Source organism: Typha angustifolia, chromosome 1 (genome assembly GCF_048772165.1).
Source record: "Typha angustifolia cultivar Huaian chromosome 1, ASM4877216v1, whole genome shotgun sequence".
Classification (NCBI taxonomy): Eukaryota; Viridiplantae; Streptophyta; class Magnoliopsida; order Poales; family Typhaceae; genus Typha; species Typha angustifolia.
The window spans coordinates 3,347,245-3,367,330 of record NC_133239.1 but is presented as its reverse complement, the minus strand read 5'-3'; the positions used below and the strand labels follow the sequence as shown (position 1 = coordinate 3,367,330).

Genomic DNA, 20,086 nt, shown 5'->3' with positions numbered 1-20,086 from the left:
AATTCATCCAATCAAAATATATCTTCGGTTTGTAGCAGTTGTGAATTGGGTTAGCACCAAGAATAAAATTTGAATTTTGCTGCCAAGGAATAGGACTGTAATGTTACCTGAGCCATGAACACACAGAAGAAAAATATATGCCATTCAAAAACTACATCACCAAGACCATATCATGCACCCATCCAAATGCTTCTGAGATCAAAATATCAAACAAAGGCAATAACCCATGTGATTCTTGATGCATCACCATCATGAGAGTGTCAAAGGCCACTCTGCCTCTCATCTACTACATTAGTAGTAGCATTTCTCCAGACCAAGAACCATTCGAGTACTGTAGTCCTTTAGTAGTTGGCAATTCTTCTACTCTTTCATAATAAAGGAAACTCCACAACCTTCATGCATATCAGAGCATGGAAACTGGAAACACATGCATGGGCACCCCATCAAGTACATATACATTCTCATACATAGGCTAATATCAGAACATTCTATACAACAGCTAGGTAATTATGTTTGAATTACCCATTAGCAGCGGAGATCCTAGTAAAAGAAAAGGAAAGGTGGAAGAGTGTTTCACAATGTCTTTACACACTATATATATAGCAGGGGATGATGCATATCCGTAACATTGTCTCGGAGAACTGTTGCCCATTGACAACATAAAGTTTCTTCGCTGCAATGTTAGAGGATCGGAACTCATCTCACTGGAACCATAGACCACGGAGCAACACCACCAGAGGGAGGTGTTCTTATGATCGGAACACGCCTCACAACAGAAAATGCTTCGTTAAGGCGTGCAGCACGGACAGCAAAGTGTGACGCCCTCTGCATCATGTCACACATAAGAGAGATAAGATAGAGCCAAAAATCTAAACTTCACTGAGATGTGTCAACATTTCATGATACTTTTGTTCCATTAATTGATTGTTGTTTCCAACATATTTATCGAATATCAGTATGAGAGTTATTTTATCATAAACTGTCATGTTTAAAATAAATGCTACAGACAGTCATAAGATATTAGTCGCGAATCAAATCATAAAGAGATATTAAGCTCAGATGACGTATAGCTCTTAGTTTTATGACTATCAGTTGGCAACGACATGCTGCTGCTAAGTGCAGAGGAATTTCAGTTTATTTGAGCAGAAAGCAAATAAAAGTTCCTGCCATCTTCAAAGCAATATTGTTATGCAGCAGTTTAGTTTGCCAAATTGGATGTTCACGAATGAAATGAATTTAGAAATTAGCTTTCTCAATCAGAAATATGCATTAACAAGGAATTCAAGAAACACGAAAGGGTATGCGAGCTTCACCATCTTCAGTGACAGGCTATTGAATAAATGTAGATATGTATGGGTTTTAGGGTTTCGGGTTGCAAGATGAATCATATGATACAACCAAATGCCATCCTTATTTGCTCACCAGTTCATGCAACTTCATAAGGCGATAAGTAGGTTCACCTTTTGATTACTTGGTCTGAAGTCTCAACCAGTACCCAATCTAGCTTCCCATAGAATATGATAAAAAAACTGCACTGCAAGACATTTTTACAAGAACATACCTTTCATACTCAAGCATAAACAACATCAAGATGACAAGACCATCCTAACCTTAAAATTGTAGACTTATTTTTCTGATTTAATTGCTATTTATTATAGTAGTTAACTGATAGGCACGCTCACCACATAGAACATCTGTAGCTTCACATCACCATGCCCTTGTTGGAGTTCTATGTCATTTAACCAATATCTGTTTAATTTCTCACCACCTAGAAATGTAAAAATTTATACTTTCCCATTGCAGGTCCTCATTCAAAAATTTATACTTTCCCATTATATGGTGCTTGTTTTTTTAGGAGACCGACCTTTTTGTTGTTACTCTACTTCTGGTGGTACCTTAGCTTGTACCGCCACTGGACACAGGTAGCCTTTTCTAGAACCACAGCAGCAATTCTAAGACCATTTCTGCAAAATCTAGAACCCTGTATATCATATTTGCAGTACTTCCACCATCCTTTGCTTTCAATAAGTTACCGGCAAATGATAAATGACAATCCTTTTGGGTGTCAATACCATCACCATCACATTTTTGTGCTCTGCCTTTCCAGTGATCTCCATATTCATTTTATTTGTAGGTAGCATATACAACTACATACCTTAATGTGATTCAATCATTCAATGGGACAACATCGAAAACGTAAATTAGAAGAAAATAGTAGTACTAATTGATTTCAAGTCTTCTTATAAACTTGATGTGATAAGTCCTGCTAATAAACTGTTAATCACATAATAGTTACAGATAAATAACTTCCTTCTCGACTAATAAAAATTAGTCCATTATGTAATGAAAGATGGATTCCACAAACTTCCAATCATTTTGAAAAAAAAAAATGATCTGAAATAAATCTATTGATTAGGATGTTTGAGATGTATTAATTCTTATTTCTCATTGGTCAATATGTGATTCGACACCTTCCAGTTATCTTTGGAAACTAACTAAGACTTTTAAAGGAAAAATCTTAAGCAAATCCCGATCTTCCTAATGTGTGATCCTAATCCATGAAATTATTCTGCAACGTCCTTATTCTTTTCTCAGGACAATCCACAAGGGAATAAATCTAGCTTCATCTCAGATTGCAAGCATGTTGATGGATGCTCTCGTGCTGGACCACATGCAACTTTGTGAAGCAAGTGAAGATGCAACAAGGCCATCATCAAATCATCCGCAATACAAGATGTATAGCCAGTAATTAAACACCAAGATTACTACTGCAATTCTTGGCATATATTGTAATGGTTAGATGCTTATTAAACGGCTTCATCAAGAAACCCAAGATATAATAAATTAAGATATCAAAGAACTTTCTGAATTTTGTGCCATGACTTGCAGATAACAAGCAAAAGAACGAGTTTAAGTAAAGAACATACCAAAACCAACCAAGAGCAACTAGTAGATCACAATTTTCAAAAACAAGATCACGAACAAGCTCACCTTGTCATCAATTGCAATCTTAAGTGGAATGCTCCGGCTCTTGTGTTTCATCTTGTACATCCTCCTCCCAAGCACAAACAACCCCATGAAGGCGGCCGCTATCGAGATGGACCAAAGAGGCTTCACCCTAAAGGCGCAATACTTGAGGAGATCTAAAGGCATCTTCCACCAAACCAATTCCTTCTTCTCTCCTCCACCGTTAGACGAATTCGCCGAATCACAATTCCCAGAGCTCGTGTGCACCAATTCACCAGAATCTAACTCTGCGTTCTGCTCTTGTTCTGCCGTAGTTCCATTATTTGTTGCAATCCCTCCAAAGCTCAAACCCTTCCCATCTCCTTCACCACTAAACTCCATAATTGGGTAGTCGAAACCCCCAAGCTCTCTCCTTTCGCTATCAGGCAGTGATCTCTGCCCATCCGAAGACTCATCCGACCAGAAACCGCTCGAATTCTTCAACGGAAAGGCGCTTGATCCGAAGCCCACTTCCCCAACCATCCTTCCCCCGTACCTGGAGTCGGAATCGGGATCGACCCAGCTTGGGTTATCGGAATCGACTCCGCCCTGGTCGACTTCTTCGTCAGAGGACGCCCTCGCGGCTTGCCGGCGGCCCTCGGAGTCGAGGGCGAAGTAGTCGAGCTTGATAGCACCATCCTCGGAGCCGGCGTCGATCTCTTCCAAAGGCTTCGAGTCCTCCTCCCTGTGAAGCAACTCCCAGTCCCCGAAGTCGGTGGTCTCTTCCATGGCGGCGGCGGAGGAGAACACAGGAGAGGAGACAAGGGAAAAGATAAGAATTCAGAAAGTTGGGTTTTTTTTTAAGAATCGCTTGATACCGAGGTATAGGAAAAGAAGAGGTTTTCACGGCAAACTCCGAATCCTCCAAAGCAAGCAAAGAATAGATCCGGATAAAGGGGAGAGAGAGAGAGAGAGAGAGAGAGAGAGAGAGAGCATAACAAGTGTCGAAGTAGTGGAGGAGGATGGATGATAGACTGATATGATAAGGTTAGGAATCTTTATTTTTCTTTTTCCGATGAAATGATTAATCAAATAGTTGTTTTTTTTTTTCCGTTTCTTTTTGGTTGAAAAACTATATAAGAAACCAAATCAAAACAGGAAACTGTTGCGGTCATCGTCTCCGAGCAGTCAGGAGAAGTGTCAATATTTTTAAATTCTAAGTTGTTAGCTAGATTTTCTAAATTTATTTTAGAGAGATATTTTTTTATGTTAAATTTCTTATTGTTTTTTGTATCACTTTATTATAAGAGAGCTTTATTAGAAAATTTCTCTTTCAATAAAAATTATGGTTTACTTCTTATAATTTCACTATTTATAAATCAAATTTTATGATTTCAAAAATATGTGCAAAAATATCCTGAGAATATTTCATTAATTAGATTTTTTTATTTTTAAAATAACTTCTTCTCTGATCTCTCTCTTTTTCTCTCTGTCGATCACTAGGTTGGGCTTCACCGAACATCACCCTCCCCAAAATCAAGTCTGCAGCATATGCTTCCTCGCCGAGGCCATCACTTTGTCGTTCACTCCCTGACCGGTGACGTTTACTCCATGTCCTAGGCTTTTTCAAGACCTTTTGCCTCGGCCCTCCAAATGGCTAGTGGTTCTAGAGGAACCAACGGTGGTGGCTTTCCTGCTTTTTTGGCATGAGTTCCTCACCATCATGCATGGACGTTGACCTCTAACGGCTTTCTAGCCATGTCGAGTGAGCCAGTATTGTCGGAGTTCTGAATCCCAACATTACCAGTGTTGTCGGGTAGAGATTCTCGTGCACTATGCTGGTCTGTGTTGTTGCCATTATTCTGGATCTCAACAAAGGAGGTGGGGATGATAAAGAGAGAAAGGAGGGAGTAAGATTTGATGATGATGATATATTTAGATTAGACGGTGGAAGGGTTGAGATATAGATTTGTTTGAGTTAGGTTTAATTTGGTTGGGTTGAGTTAGTATAGATTGAGTAAATATAAGTTGGTTGAGAGTATTTTCGTAATCCTCTTAGTATAGTTAATTTAATTCAAAGAATTAATTACATTTAACTAACAGATTTAACAGTATGACACTTTTATATAAAATCGTAAGGTTTAATTTATAAATAGTAAAAATATATGATATAATGAAAGAGGTCAAGTGACATTTTTTTTTCATAGTTTAGGAATCATTATGTATAAAAAAAATTCAAATGGTCAGAAAATGAATTATCCCTAAAAGATACTATTTATTTTTAAGCTTGTTGTGGCTGTCTAACCTATATGTAATTATTCTTATTATTCTTTAAGGGAGTTGAAACCAATTATATGGATCGCAATTATTTCAAAATTACTAGTCTAACAATTTCAAAAGCACAATGATTATATCAAGAACCCTTGTACTATAGCAGTATACCCTCTTTTCACATATCTTCTTAAATATGTAAACTCTTTAAAATACTTATTCTAATTAATTAGTCATTAAAATTTTAAATTTAAAATAAAAATCATTTATATATTATTTTCTTAATTTTTAATAAATAGGAGGAGAAGAAAGAAGTTATCCATAAAAAAAAAAAAGATAAATAGAAGAGATAATAAAAGATTTAGCGCGCAATTTCGTAGGAAGATGCTAAGCTCCATGTCCATTTCCCCCCTCCTCTCAAACCTATCTCCCACTTGCTCTTGTTCTAGGGTTTCTTCCCTTCCTTCTCTAACCCTAGCTAGTCCTCCTCAGTCTCGCATCAGGTCGAGATTTTTCCCAATCTCCGACGCTACCTTTGGCTCCAGGAGCACTGCTAGGGTTCCAGCGAGCCGGAGTACGACGGAGTCGAAGGTTCTAGAAGCTTCCACTGCGTCGGATGTGGTCAGGGAATTCTACGATGGGATCAATCGCCGCGATCTTGGTGCCGTGGAGCTTCTCGTTGGAGAAGACTGCGTGTATGAGGATCTTGTCTTCTCCCGTCCCTTTGTTGGACGCAAGGTAAGCGTCCTTTTTGTGTTCAATTTCTTTTATTTTCTGGTTGTGTGGATAGATAATGTTTATGGGTCTGGGACGTCAAATTTCTCAATCAATTTTAGTTCTTGACACAATACTAACTAAAAAAAATCTGATGCAATAATACTTATGTTTAATTGAGATTGAGTATGGAGAACTCGATAGAATTAATGAACAAAATAGTCAGTACTGACAGACATGGATCATTGAAAAGCTATTTATGTCACACCAAAACTATGACAGAAGGATGGAAGAGACTCTGAAAGAAATTTGAAGGATTTGTGTTCAACTTTTGGAATTCTTCCTAAGAGGGTTATGCAACACGGTCCTGTCGAGATTCTATGTAAGATGATTTATGGATTTCGTTTTTAAACATAATGGAAAAAAGATAATCAACCAAAACCCAAAATGGAAGCTATATACTGTGAATCTGTGATTTCATATGGTTCGCCACACTTGATTTCTGGATTTATTTTTTGTGAATTCCTTATGTACATCATAAATCGATCATGCAGGCTATCCTTGATTTCTTCAGGAAGTTCACAGAATCTATGAGCACTGACCTTCAGTTTGTTATTGATGACATATCTAATGAAGATACATTGGCTATTGGAGTTACCTGGCACTTAGGTAGGACAAAATTCTCTTTTACAACTGGTTCAGCAAAAAGACATTTTATTTTATATATTTTTCTGGTATATTTTGAAATTTTGTACCACTCAAGAGTGGCAGGGCAGGCCATTTCCTTTTAGCAAGGGATGCAGCTTCTATCGCTTGGAGATATTGGATGGGAAGAGGCAGATAGTGTAAGTTTACCTCTTTAAGGATGGCATAATTTCAAAGAAATTCAGAAAAAAAAAATGAATTAGCTGTTTCTGATGATGTTCTGGCCCAATTTTTAGGTCTGGCTCCACTCTTGGCAGTATCTTTATTTGGTAGTTTAAGTGAGTTAAATTTTCACTTTTGTTCCTGTTGGTCCTCAAGACTCAGGATTTTACATAAATATCCCAGAAGTGCACTGAAAAGTAAGTTTCTATTCATGTATATATCACGGCACAAATAGAAACAAGGAAATGGACTCATACATCCAGATATATCTTAGGTTCATGTGCTTATTAGTTAGATTAACATGGTTTTTTTTCCTCCAAGAGAAACAATAACTTAGGACATGGAATAAGTGAGAGTTATGTGTTAGGTATTGCCATTGTGTCTTAAATGTGGTGACTTGAAATTGGCTGTGGCCTGAACAATGTATTTTTCTTTTCTTTCAAAAGTTTGCCTAATCATTGTGATTGAATCACTTGAAGTGCCTTATCCCTGATCTATTTCTTTTCAAATTAGCTTGGAGTGTTTTCTATAGTCCATGAATTAATCTTCAACTTGCTAATACAGCTATGGGCGAGATTGTGTAGAACCTGCTACTAAGCCTGGGGAGACGGCACTGGTATGGGCATTATTTTCTGATAATTACAATATTGCTGCTTGAACACCAGTACCTAGAAAAAGTCTAGTTCACTTTAGGCTTTTTGGCTTGATGAGTATCATGTTGGCAGACAGAGATATTGTTAAAACTCTTATTATAACTTTGATTATGTTAAGCCAGACTTGAAAGTCTTAATATTTGGTAGTTTACCTCCTAGGCTCAACTTGGAGGTCAAGTATTCTTGGAAGCTCCCTTGAGCAAGAACTACAAAATAGTTAATTGTACCAATCATCAAATAAATCTTCCCTGACTTTGCTTGTTCTCTATAGTTATTGACATTTATACTGAAAAAACCTAAAGCGGATTTTAGAGGGGTATACTATAGAAAACCTAAAAGGTATACTATAGAAAACCTAAAAGGTAAGAATGAGTGAGCTTACTGAGCAGACACAATCATCAATTTTGAACTACCTTTGGATTTTTAATGTCCTTGTTCTGAATTTAACCTTTTATTCTACTAGCTATTTATCTCCATGAGCATGCAGGTTCTTATCAGGGCAGTGACTTGGATACTACAACGATTTCCACAGCTTGCTGATAGGTTGTGAATAATCTCCTCATTTTGCCCGAGCTATATGATACATTTGAATTGTTATTGGTTATAATGGCCTGTCTGTAAATCTTATGACATGCATTTGCAAGGAATACTTTGATTAACAGTTTACTCTTTTCTTTAAACTCTTCATTAATTTTTAAGTTATAATTTCTTTATGCCCTGTGAATCCACCTACTCTGAGGGATGAACTTTATTATGTAAAATAGTTTATCCTACTTTATGTGCATCAAAGGTATACTTTATTCGTAATCATTGAACTCATTTTTTTCCCTCTAAGTTGTGTTACTTGTGTTCCACTTTCTTGATGCCTAAAGTTATTATAACATCACAAATTACTTCTCCAGTTGACTCTCAACATACTTTGACCTGATCTACTAACATTCTGATCCTTTAAACAACCCTTAGCTGACAACCAAAAAATCTTTCTTCCAGTGCTCATGGGTATTACTACATAATAATAAGCTCAACACCTCTTTATCCATTGGCATATATATATTCAAATCGCTACCGAGTCACTTCAAAGTTGCCTGTTTCAGATAAGGTGGTGGCAAGAAAATTTTAGATTTAACAACTTGGCAAGAGCAACCTCATTTGCATGAAAACCCAAATGGTTTTCTAATTTACAGGATCTTCATTTATTTTTTTTAATTTCGCTTTACAACACTAACTAAATACAATGTAGCCAATGAGATAGGGCTCATAGTGTATGACTATATCCGAATTCAAATTACATTGGCATATTTTCTAAGAAAGCACTATCTAATACATGAAATTCATTATTAACTATCTATGAATTGTGTAGACAGTAAAATAGTTTGAGTAGTTGTGCATAGTGAAATAATAACTGGGTGATGCTGCAAAATCAAAATTCAGTTTTGTTTTTAGTTCCAAAAAAAAAAAAAAAATCCTAATTTCGCTAAGAGGTAAGTTGTCAAATAAAGGGTATTTTAAGTTTTTTTTTATTTGTTATTTTAAAAAATTATATTAAACACTTATACTATTATGAAGAACAATGATTATATATATATTTATATTGTAACAAAGCTAACCTTTTCTTTTTATTTTTAATAACAAAACTTAGCCTTTAAAAATTAAAATAAAAATAAAAAGACAGAACAAAACAAACCTTAAAAAATGACAGATAAAGATGAACATGGGATGCTCTATCACTTTTGTTTGGTTCTACCGTTGCACTCAAACTATATTCTATGTTTTAAATATCTCAGATAGATAATGGCGCGCACGTCCATAACTCATTTTAGTTATGTGGGCACAACACAGCACGTCGAAATCCTTAGGCCCAGCGGGATTCTCGCTTCATGGCTCTTTCTTTGGTTCGATTTTGTTTTTCTACTCGGTTTCCGCAAAAGGAGATAGGAATTCAGGAGCCTGAATAATTGCTATCCCGGCTGCAAGGTGCGATTTTGATTGGAATCCGGTGATCCTTGCGTGATTTCTGATCTGGGTTTCGTCTGGCTCAGGGTTAGTTATCGCAATCTGCTTCGATCTTGCGGTGGGTGAATAGGAATTGTTCTGCACATTTGAATTCATTAAGAAATCAACATTTTTACGATAATTCAATCTTCTCCGGAATTTGAAGGTTCTCGGTAATGGTGCTCGGCGGAATGCCTTTCGTGTTCGGATTTCATGCAACTAAGTGTTCGACACATGTGCTAGGAGAAAGGAGATCGTAACTTTTTTTTTTCTTATGGGTGGCATTTGCTCTAAAGGACTTGCAGATGAGAATATCAAAAGCCTGACAACCTCCAGGTCTATAAAGCTGCTTGTCTCACTATCGGGGAAACATGAGGTTGCGGTAAATAATGGGAGTGCAGCAAGGGTTAATTCGAAGCCCAAGGATGTCATCCCCATGGGCCTACCAATGGATGAGGGGAAGAAGAAGCCGGCGGGCATCGATGGAGCCGGGAATGGAACTGGGCACCAGAGGTCGGCTACGATGTATGCCGGTAGGGCAGATGATCTTGATCCAGGAGTTGCAGATGGTGCTGACGAGGCAAAGCCTCGTTTGGATATTGTTGATGTACCTAATGGATTCTCCGGGGAGCATGTGATAGCAGGTTGGCCTTCTTGGCTAACAGATGTAGCAGGAGAAGCAGTAAAAGGCTGGCTACCAAGGAGAGCAGATTCATTTGAGAAATTAGACAAGGTAAACCGTCTACATTCTTTCATGAACTGTTAGTCTCGTGTTCAACCTTTTTACAGATTGATTGGTATGGTTTATCTAACATTTGAGTTTTATCTTTTGAATGCTTCATTTTGATTTGATATTAACCTTCTGGAAAGACATATATATATATATATATATATATATATATATATATATATATAGGATCTATCTAAGCATAGCTATAAGTTACAAATTCATTGATAATTGCAATATGATATGAATGTCTTTCATAAGGTTGTATGCTATAACCGTTAGCATACATATGGAATTATTGTTCATTGCTGGCTTTGTGAGTGAACTAGAAAGGCTGGTAAATTCTGTTTGAGATTGCAGAATTATCATAAGATGGTGCCATAGGATCAATGATCTTTTGTAGCACAGATTAGATTACCTGTTACCACAGAGAAAATATAAAGGTCATACATTCTAATACAAGAAATATCATTACTCTTTCAATTCATTATATTAACTAAGACATCAATGTCTACTAATTTCCAAGTACACTAGTATCAGTAAAAGTTGACTACAAGGATTTGGTTTTTGAGATCCTTCCTTTCAAAGATGAAGTGTGACTTTGACCAGTAAATGGATCCAATTTCTTTTTTTCTTCATTACAAGTGTGTAGAGTTAGGTCATGTTAAGTTACTTCTCTTCTGCACTGCTGTAAAAGGAGCATTTCATATGGCTTTCCTCTTCTGAAATCACCTTGTGCTTTTAACATTTTAAATCATTCTTTGCTTTATCCATTCTCTTTGCAGATTGGGCAAGGAACTTACAGTAATGTGTACAAAGCCCGTGATCTTGAGACTGGAAAAATTGTTGCACTCAAGAAAGTGCGGTTTGTTAAAATGGATCCTGAAAGTGTCCGCTTTATGGCAAGAGAAATCCATATACTGCGTAGTCTTGATCACCCAAATGTTATAAAGCTTGAAGGCATAGTTGCATCTCGCATGTCAGGTAGTTTGTACCTTGTCTTTGAATATATGGAGCATGATCTTTCTGGTCTTGCAGCAACTCCAGGTGTCAAGTTTACCGAACCAGAGGTATTTGTTCTTGTCTCAATCATTGGTAATAGTCCAGTCATTTATATCTTTATCTGCACTCATTGAAACCACCTTACAATTGAATGTCAGGTGAAATGTTACATGCAGCAACTATTTCGTGGTCTTGAGCACTGCCATAATCGTGGAGTTCTTCATCGAGATATCAAGGGCTCAAATCTTCTGATTGATAATAATGGCATCCTTAGGATAGGGGATTTTGGTCTGGCAACATTTTTTGATCCTAATAAAAGGCAGCCATTGACAAGTCGTGTTGTAACATTGTGGTATCGGCCACCAGAGCTTTTGCTGGGTGCAACAGAATATGGTGTTGCAGTTGATTTGTGGAGCACTGGTTGCATTCTTGGAGAATTGCTTGTGGGCAAGCCAATCATGCCAGGACGAACAGAGGTATAGCATAGAAATTTCTTCCTTTGCTCTTACTCTCATTCCTTTTCTGGTAAATATTTCCTTCTTCACTTTGCACTGCAGCCAAACACAAAGCATTTGGTTAAAACTTTCTTACAAAGATTGTTTTTGTTGTTGAGAGTTTAAACAGGCAAACTATTGTGATGATTCATTTGGACAATTGCAATCCTTATACTTTATTAGAATATTTATCATGAAGATTCTTTTAGTCATACCAAATATTTGGGAGGAACTATTCTCCTTCAGAGTTTTCTATTCGTTCTCGCAAGTCTGGCTGAACCTTTAGTCCCCAAAAATTGATTGGTTAAAAACTATATCCCTCCTGCATTCAAGGTTATTTTGGTATTGCATTTGGATGACTGCTCCTTTTAGCAATTATATTTGTTTAGTGATCCTTGTAGCTGATGCATCTAGGTGGAGCAACTCCACAAGATTTTCAAACTTTGTGGGTCACCGTCGGATGAGTACTGGAAGAAATCAAAGCTGCCAGATGCAACTATCTTCAAACCTCAACACCAATATAGACGTTGTGTTGCTGAGACGTTTAAGGATCTACCACCTTCAGCTTTAGCTCTCCTGGATTCCTTACTTGCAATAGAACCAGCAGATAGGGGAACAGCAACCTATGCTCTTCAGAGTGAAGTAAGTTTTGGAGTTGTTATGGTAATTTTGCAACAGGGTTAATTTCTTTGATTGGAGTCTTGATACTGTACTAGTAAGCAAATTCTTCATCTCACTGGAAATATGTCAAGAACTTGTAGTGTGTACAGAAACTAACAAACTCTGTTGACTGAAAAACAATGCCCTTGCACCTCAAAATTATATAGTGCCTACTCTCTCTCAATATTATGTATATTATACCTCCTTAATAAAGAATATTAGAATTGATTGCTAATTTAGGAAGTGCTTTGTGCAAAAATGCCATAAAACATGACTCTTTATCACTGCTGTGCCTTCTCCGATATACAGATAAATAGCATTGCCCCTTCAAAAGGACCAAAGATTTTGTAATCCATTTATTGTTCATGCACCATTCTTCGCGTGTCTTTCTTGATTTAATTATACTATTTTCAGGGGGCTCTTTTCTTTTCTTGTTTTTCATTTATCTGTGGTTGTTGAAACACTAACGGCTCAAAATTTCAGTTTTTCAGAACAAAACCGCTTGCCTGTGACCCTTCAAGTTTGCCCAAGTTTCCACCAAGCAAAGAGTATGATGCTAAACTGCGGAATGAGGAATCTAGGAGGTAACTTATGCAATGACAGGAATGTTTACAGAGTTTGCAGTTTATTAACTATGAAAGCATTTATGCAAATTCTCCCCAATGTTAACATTTTCCATCTTTGCATTGTGTTTATAGACAAAAAACAGTGGCTGTCTATGGCCGGGAACCTGAACCAGCAAGGCCAGGGAGAAAAAATTCCAAAGGAGTGTCAATACCAGATGCTAATGTTGAAATCCAGGTAGTATTTCATGTTCTCATCAAGTGGGACATTATTTCAACTGTCCAGTTATTAGGAGAAAATTTTCCTCCAGCAGCAATTCTTTTGTCTTTTCATAAAACATGTTGCATCTCTAATTCTTTATTGAATGCTTAAGGAGATGTTTTAAAAGTATATGCCCATACTGTTACATACCATTAGTCAGATTTTAATGCAGTCTTCTTATTATTCAGTTCTGTTAAGATAATGTTCAGAGAGATTTCAATTGCACTATTTCAATAAACAATGATCTGGACTTATTTCAAGGTCAGTTGTTCATGAAATATTTTTCTCAATTGCTAAAGATAGAATGTGGTGGAGAATTCATAATGGAAGCTTTGTGTATAACTGGATAACTGCCACAATAAATTGGTGTTTCCTTTTACATTGTAAAACTTGAATTTTGAAGGATACGCAAGGTTTAAATAAAAGATATTACATCACAAAGGCCCAATTATTCATTATGAGATTAATTAACAATGGACAATAAGCTTAGCTGTGGCTCTACTTTGTAGGAGCATAGAAGGTTGTCTATAAATTTTTTTTTTTTTTGGTTTCTGCTTGCTATAAATTTCTTTTAAGTTTGTTCGCTGTTTTCCCTTTGGTGCAGAAGCGACAGATACAAGCCAATGCTAAAAGTAACAGTGAGAAGTATAATCCACAAGAGGATAGTGGGTCTGGGTTTCCAATTGAGCCTCCTCAACTACCAACAGCAATGCACACTAATGGTTTTGGATCTTCATGGTACAAGGGAAATCAAAATGATCATCGGAAAGTTCCTGGTCGTACATACAGTTCTGTGAGGGTACCAAATGGCCCTCAATTAAGAAAACAGGCATCGTTTATACCTCAATCTGGGGGTACTGACCTGTCGATGGGAGCTAGAGGCAACACTAATTCCAGATACAATCGGCTTGATGCTGTGGAACCCTCTGAGAAGCAGGTGCTTGATGGGCCTTCCTCTTCTCACAAGAAAGATTTAGGAACCAAGGATTTAACAGTGGTAAGTACTAAGTACTAAAACTACTATACCATGCTACGTTTCATATTAATATGGAAACGTCAGTTCAGCAAGATGTTCTATAACTTTTTTATTTAGACTATGCAATTTGACCTTGGAAAGCTATGAGCTTGATGGAGCCTTGATTGGGTACATTTAGAACTGAGAGAAAGATTGAGCCCATCATACAGCTGATAATTTTAAACATATCCAACTTGAGATTGAAACTGAGTTTCTATAGAACTCAAATCCAGGTTGATTTCAAGTTGAACTTAATTTAACACTTGGCAGATGAAACCAATGCTGTAACATATCTGTTGTATAGATACAGACACAAAAATACCAACACATTTTTATATATGTCATAATATGTTGAGCCAACACTGACTATTGATCACGCTAAGTTATGCCCAAAATCAGCTTTATATCATGTTCAACCATAAATATAGTGAGTCTTTTTTAGCTTAGTCGGGTCTTGGGTCAAACATATGCACGTGTTATTCCGAATCATTTTAAATCAACGGTCACCCAACTCAGACCACCTTATTATCTATGTTGCTATTTTATCTGAACAGAAGATCGTGCAACTGAAATTATGATAACTTAACCTAATATCTATTCATAGACTGTAATTACATACTTAGTCCAAGTCTCGAACGCAGTTTCGAGGCATAATAATGTTTTATCATGCATTCTCAGTCACTCTTTTAACATTAATCTGCATTTTGTAGATTGCATACTTGTGCTTTCGATGCAGAATCTCCTTGCATTAGATTAATTTATGTCGCATGAATGGTTGCCTGTCTTTTTACAAACTCAGGGTTATGGAAGTAAGAACAGACGAATCCACTATTCTGGACCTCTCATGCCTCCGGGGGGAAACGTTGAAGACATGCTTAAAGAGCATGAGAGACAGATTCAACAAGCAGTACGCAAAGCACGCCTTGAGAAAGACAAAACGAAAAAGAATTTCTTCTAGAGCCAATTCATATGACTTGCATATCACCGGTACAAAAGGCAGTTAAGAAGTTTGATTTGGTCTCAAGTAACATACCAACAGAGAAGCAAAATTCCAGTTACAAAGATGATCCGAAGCAACAGTAATTATTCAGAGCTGTTGCAAAGTTGGTCTTTTTTTTTAGATCTTCACCCATGAAGAAGCTCACCATGTGGTGCAGGACCACTCTCAAATATCTATTTTTCAGTTCATTGCTTCAGCTGCTCAATTTGTAAAGTAAAATTTTCACCTGTGTTTGTATATTTTGACAGACTACTCACTGAGAACTTCAGGAAAACTGCAAGGAGACATTTTTGCATTCGCTCGATTTTGTTCATCTAAAGCGAGAAAATGATTGTTGAATGCCTCAAGAAAGGAAGGCTATGCTGATTTAGATGGCATTATGTATGCTTTAGAGTTTTGAATGAATGTGTAAATGTAAATTCTGACTGTAAAGGTTAAAATTTGGTGGCCTTTCATCTTTTGCTTTTTACTGCTATAGACTGCAGAGGATTCATTAGTCTCCTAACAGTGTGATAGCTCTCATTTGAGATTCAACATCTGACATAAACTTACAGAGCTAATAATGCCTTGCACTTCAGATATAATTTATGGTTCTCCTGCATTGGATTAATGGCTAGCTATTGAATGCCTCCTGCATTTGACAACTGGAGTGTTAATTGGTAGCAGCAAAAGCAAGAGACTAAAAGGAGATGATTCACTGATTTTAGTTAATTAGATAATTGTATCCTCAAGATCTTAACTGCAGTTTTGAAATCACTCAGCTTGAGAAAATTTTTAAGAGCTAGAAAAGATGCATTAAATTAAATTTGCCAAGGAAAAACAACTAGTTTCTTATTTTAAACATGATGTGGTATTTATCTTTTGTTTTGTAAGAAATAAATTTTCTTCTTTATATCCTGATCAAATTCTATTTGTGTGGAGAATCCTAATATTCAATACACTTGCATGTATACTCTTAAAAAAAATCCCATATTCACTTATATACCCCTCTCAAGTTGATATATATATATATATATATATATATATACACCCCTTAAAACACATATTTTTATATGTATACCCTTTAAAACAATTATGTTTTGTATGGATGTGTATTGGAGTTAGCTAACCTTTAGAATTAAACAAATTAGATATGCAAATATAAAACATCATTATTCTAGTTTCAACAAATTACTTATATCTCTTTTTTTCTCTATAAGTTACTGAGACTTAACTTTATAATTACTATGCAAAAGATATAAGTTTTGAAGAATAACATTTAAATATCAACTTTAAAGGAGGCACACATAAAAAAGTGATTTTTAAGGGGGACATATGCAAAAAAAAAAGAGAAAAGAAAACCATAATATAATGGTAGAGGATCCGAACCCTCTGATAGACTATGGCGTTCAAGTCGGATCGGGATCCGCATCCGGATCCAGTACCCGTTAAATTTAGAGGCCATTTTCGTCATTTAGCATGTGCATGCGACGAAGTGCCATGATGTGCGATGATGCGCGATGTCATGTCAATATACGCCGTGGGCCGTGACCTTCGACTCAAACGTTCTTTTTTGGTTTCGGCCTTCTTCCCTCTCCCACACCTCAAGAAGAAGGAGACGATCTTTTGATCTTTCTCTTCGGATTCGTAACCATGAGCAACGAGTAGTAAGTTCCAATGCCTACCTCCTCGAATTTTTTTTTTCCTTTTTTTTTTGAAATCTCTTTTTTGTTATTCTTTCGTTGTTCCTCTTCTCCTTCTCCAGCGATTACCTCTTCAAGGTCCTCTTGATTGGAGACTCCTCCGTGGGGAAGTCGTGCCTCCTCCTCAGATTCTCCGTGAGTGTCGATAGTTGCCGATTAAATGTTTGACGAAAAATCACAATTTGTTATGAATAGACATGGAGATTTTGATGCTAAAGTTTTGGTTTTTACTGAGTTGTGTTCTGATTCCAAGGTTTTTCTTGCATTTTCTGATGGTTCCTCCAGTTTGGTATTGATCTGCGTGGGTTTGTTCCTTGCAGGATGATTCATATGTCGATAGCTACATAAGCACGATCGGCGTTGATTTCGTGAGTTCATGCATTTCCTTCCGATAACAGTTCCTATTGCAATTATTTAGTCATATAAGTGAGTTGATGAAATAAATTTTGCAACTTGGTTTTAATTACATTACTTGCTTCAGAAAATTCGAACAATTGAGCTGGATGGGAAGACAGTCAAGCTGCAGATTGTAAGTGGTTTTTGCAATATTTTTTCGATAATTATGCTGCAGAAAATATTTCCTATGTACAAAGTCTTAGTTTGATATATTTATTAGAATAATCTTTAAGCTTACTGGTATATCTAGATTGAGGCCCGGTTAATAAATGCTTAATATTGTTAATTAAGAAGGCATTTAACAAGTATGTGACTACCATGGAAATTTTTGGGTCAACATTTAAACTATATTATCTTTGGTTGTAAAGGTGTGGTGTACGGTGTATCCCCTCCATGAGAATATGTTAAGTTGTTTCTGTGCCTGTCCCCTGCAAATCCTCACACGAGGTATTATGGTGGCTTTCATTAGCTTATAGTTTTCTGGTATTAGATGAGTGAAAGAGATATGGAATTTTCAACTAGTAACCCTTTTTTGAGTCCTTTCAGTAAATTTGTCTCAACTATTTTATGCATTTTCTCTTGATAGTTCTATGACCCTTTCATGCTAAGTTTCCATTTCACGTAAGAGCATAGAAATTTTATCCACGGGGATTTTAGAATGTTAATTGTTGGTTAAGTAAATGTCGTGCGAGAGCAAAATTATTACATGAGCATAACTGCTCCATTACATGCAATAACTAATATTTGACTTAGTTTAAGATGTATCCAATGCTACCTTCTAGAGGACGAGTGTCTGATTAAATTTACTAGATAAGATTTAAGTATATATATGGAGCACTTCTTGCAGAAATAACTTGTGTATTTGCTTCTGTAATGTTATTTATTTTGAATAGTAATGTTATTTTGTTCTTATAGTGGGATACAGCAGGACAGGAGCGGTTCAGGACCATTACAAGTAGTTACTACCGGGGAGCACATGGAATCATTGTATGAAACTCGAACTTTGCCTTCTTTTCAAGTTCCATGTTTTCAGATGAAAACATCATAAATTAGGTTGTCCTTATTTTCTTTCTAAATAACTAAATGTATTCATATTTGTGATTATTTATACAAAGCATATCATGGTTTTCATAACTTCATTTTGACCTACTATAATTGAAGTTTAGATCTATAGATTGATGCCATAAAATGAAAATTTGCTATCATTCTGCAAAAATTGAGATTAGAGGGAAGCATTACTATTTCTAAAGAGCACAGAGCTGCTATTCATGCCCTTATGCTGAGATGCTTCAGATATCTCAGCCTAACAGAAGTTTACTAAATCATAAATAATTGTTTCTGTAGTTTTCTCTTTGTACTTTAATCAGATAAACTGGAATTAATATGCTAAGACCTTCTCCAGATTGTTTATGATGTTACAGAGATGGAGAGCTTTAACAATGTCAAGCAGTGGTTGAATGAAATTGATAGATATGCTAGTGATAATGTCTGCAAGCTGCTTGTTGGCAATAAATGTGACTTGGTTGAGAATAAGGTTGTGGAAACAGAAAAGGCACAGGTATAGTTCTGTCTCGTTTTGTGTATATGTAACATCTTGGCTGGTGGTTCTTATGATATAGTAGGGTTCATATATAAATGCTTTTAGTGACAATTGTTGACCTGTGAGAACTATATTATCATATCAATTAGACAAATGAAGATGCTTGCTAACTTCAGTTGCAAGTTATACTTCATGCTATGACTTACTGGTAATTTGCTAACTACAGGCTTTTGCGGATGAACTAGGCATTGCTTTCCTTGAGACAAGTGCAAAGGAATCGATCAATGTGGAGAAAGCTTTCTTAACAATGTCTGCTGAAATTAAGAAAAGGTAAAAAAAAAAAAGAAGAATTAAATACTTCAGACCTGAAAATTAAACAAAAAATAATGCCAGTAATGCAATTATTTACAGTTTAAGCCTATATATTTGTATACTAATATTGCATATATATATAAACTTGAGGCATTCTCTCTGACTTCACTTAGTATAAGATTGTTCATTGCATCTCACCTTATGATTCGCTTTTTCTTTTCTGGTTACATCCTAGAAGGAAACAAATTATGGTACTCAATAGGATTTTGATTGTGATGCAGAATGGGAAACCAGCCCACCACGGACAGGAAACCAGCAACTGTTCAGATGAAGGGCCAGCCTGTCCAGCAGAAGAACAACTGTTGTTCCTAGTCTTTACTCCTATTTTTGTTATAACATTTGGCTGGAAACATATGGAAGAACAATTAAATGGATTAGAGTGTGATGTTTCTTGTTACTGATCTTTGAAAATTACTAAATGACCATATTATCTACAAAAGTGTATGATTTTGCTTGTTCTAGGAATCATTGTTCCTTGTGTCGTTTATCCAGGCAGTGTGATTGTTCATGTTAAATATTCAAAAGGTGGAAATTGCCGTTCTACACTTGCTGTATATCTGCACCTCAAGGGCTTCACGTTTGAAAGTTGTTGCAAGGGCATTATTTCATTTCCTTATTTTTTTGTGGAGGTAAAGGATAAATTTTATGGTGTTTTAGTAACCATCTTAATCTATGGCAAAATTTTGTATCTTTAAATTTAAAATACTAATTGTTACAGCGATCATATCCAACAGAAAGACTAGATTGCATTTTATAACTAAATACTTCGAACACCTAACAAGAAAACAGCTTGCTTCACGCAAATTGATAGCAAGAACAAGAGAGTTTCACCAGTCTAAACATTTACCATGTTATTTAGTCCAATCAGAAAGCATATTAGCTATCTGAGTTCTGCAGGGAAAAGACTTGGACATATCATTCGAACAAGGA

At 36.2% G+C, this 20,086-nt stretch overlaps 4 protein-coding genes across 5 annotated transcripts; 3 read left to right on the top strand and 1 right to left on the bottom strand.

The window, feature by feature from the left end:
- Positions 1 to 434: 434 nt before the first annotated feature.
- Positions 435 to 3,930, bottom strand: LOC140775679 (uncharacterized). The gene is made up of 2 exons (XM_073119116.1): positions 2,992 to 3,930; positions 435 to 825 (listed from the first exon to the last, which is right to left on the bottom strand). Exons 1-2 carry the CDS (start codon positions 3,733 to 3,735, stop codon positions 697 to 699), a joined length of 873 nt encoding a protein of 290 aa, XP_072975217.1. The 5' UTR covers positions 3,736 to 3,930; the 3' UTR covers positions 435 to 696.
- Positions 3,931 to 5,570: 1,640 nt separating this feature from the next.
- On the top strand, positions 5,571 to 8,198 carry LOC140766662 (uncharacterized). 2 transcript variants are annotated; one of them, XM_073106179.1, is made up of 5 exons: positions 5,571 to 5,955; positions 6,486 to 6,600; positions 6,695 to 6,776; positions 7,363 to 7,414; positions 7,939 to 8,198. In XM_073106179.1, exons 1-5 carry the CDS (start codon positions 5,602 to 5,604, stop codon positions 7,999 to 8,001), a joined length of 666 nt encoding a protein of 221 aa, XP_072962280.1. In that variant the 5' UTR covers positions 5,571 to 5,601; the 3' UTR covers positions 8,002 to 8,198. The 2 variants fall into 2 exon arrangements, with proteins under 2 accessions (XP_072962280.1, XP_072962289.1); XM_073106188.1 differs by having other exon boundaries at positions 5,821 to 5,955; positions 6,506 to 6,600.
- Positions 8,199 to 9,168: 970 nt separating this feature from the next.
- On the top strand, positions 9,169 to 15,601 carry LOC140762332 (probable serine/threonine-protein kinase At1g54610). Its single transcript, XM_073100071.1, has 9 exons — positions 9,169 to 9,522; positions 9,610 to 10,176; positions 10,956 to 11,240; positions 11,331 to 11,648; positions 12,081 to 12,308; positions 12,810 to 12,910; positions 13,025 to 13,127; positions 13,756 to 14,148; positions 14,966 to 15,601. The coding sequence occupies exons 2-9, from the start codon at positions 9,718 to 9,720 to the stop codon at positions 15,122 to 15,124; spliced, it is 2,046 nt and encodes a 681-aa protein (XP_072956172.1). The 5' UTR covers positions 9,169 to 9,522; positions 9,610 to 9,717; the 3' UTR covers positions 15,125 to 15,601.
- Positions 15,602 to 16,690: 1,089 nt separating this feature from the next.
- Positions 16,691 to 19,701, top strand: LOC140762667 (ras-related protein RABD1-like). Its single transcript, XM_073100563.1, has 8 exons — positions 16,691 to 16,812; positions 16,911 to 16,983; positions 17,169 to 17,216; positions 17,330 to 17,377; positions 18,160 to 18,231; positions 18,647 to 18,802; positions 19,011 to 19,114; positions 19,378 to 19,701. Exons 1-8 carry the CDS (start codon positions 16,799 to 16,801, stop codon positions 19,466 to 19,468), a joined length of 606 nt encoding a protein of 201 aa, XP_072956664.1. The 5' UTR covers positions 16,691 to 16,798; the 3' UTR covers positions 19,469 to 19,701.
- The last annotated feature ends 385 nt before the right edge of the window (positions 19,702 to 20,086 follow it).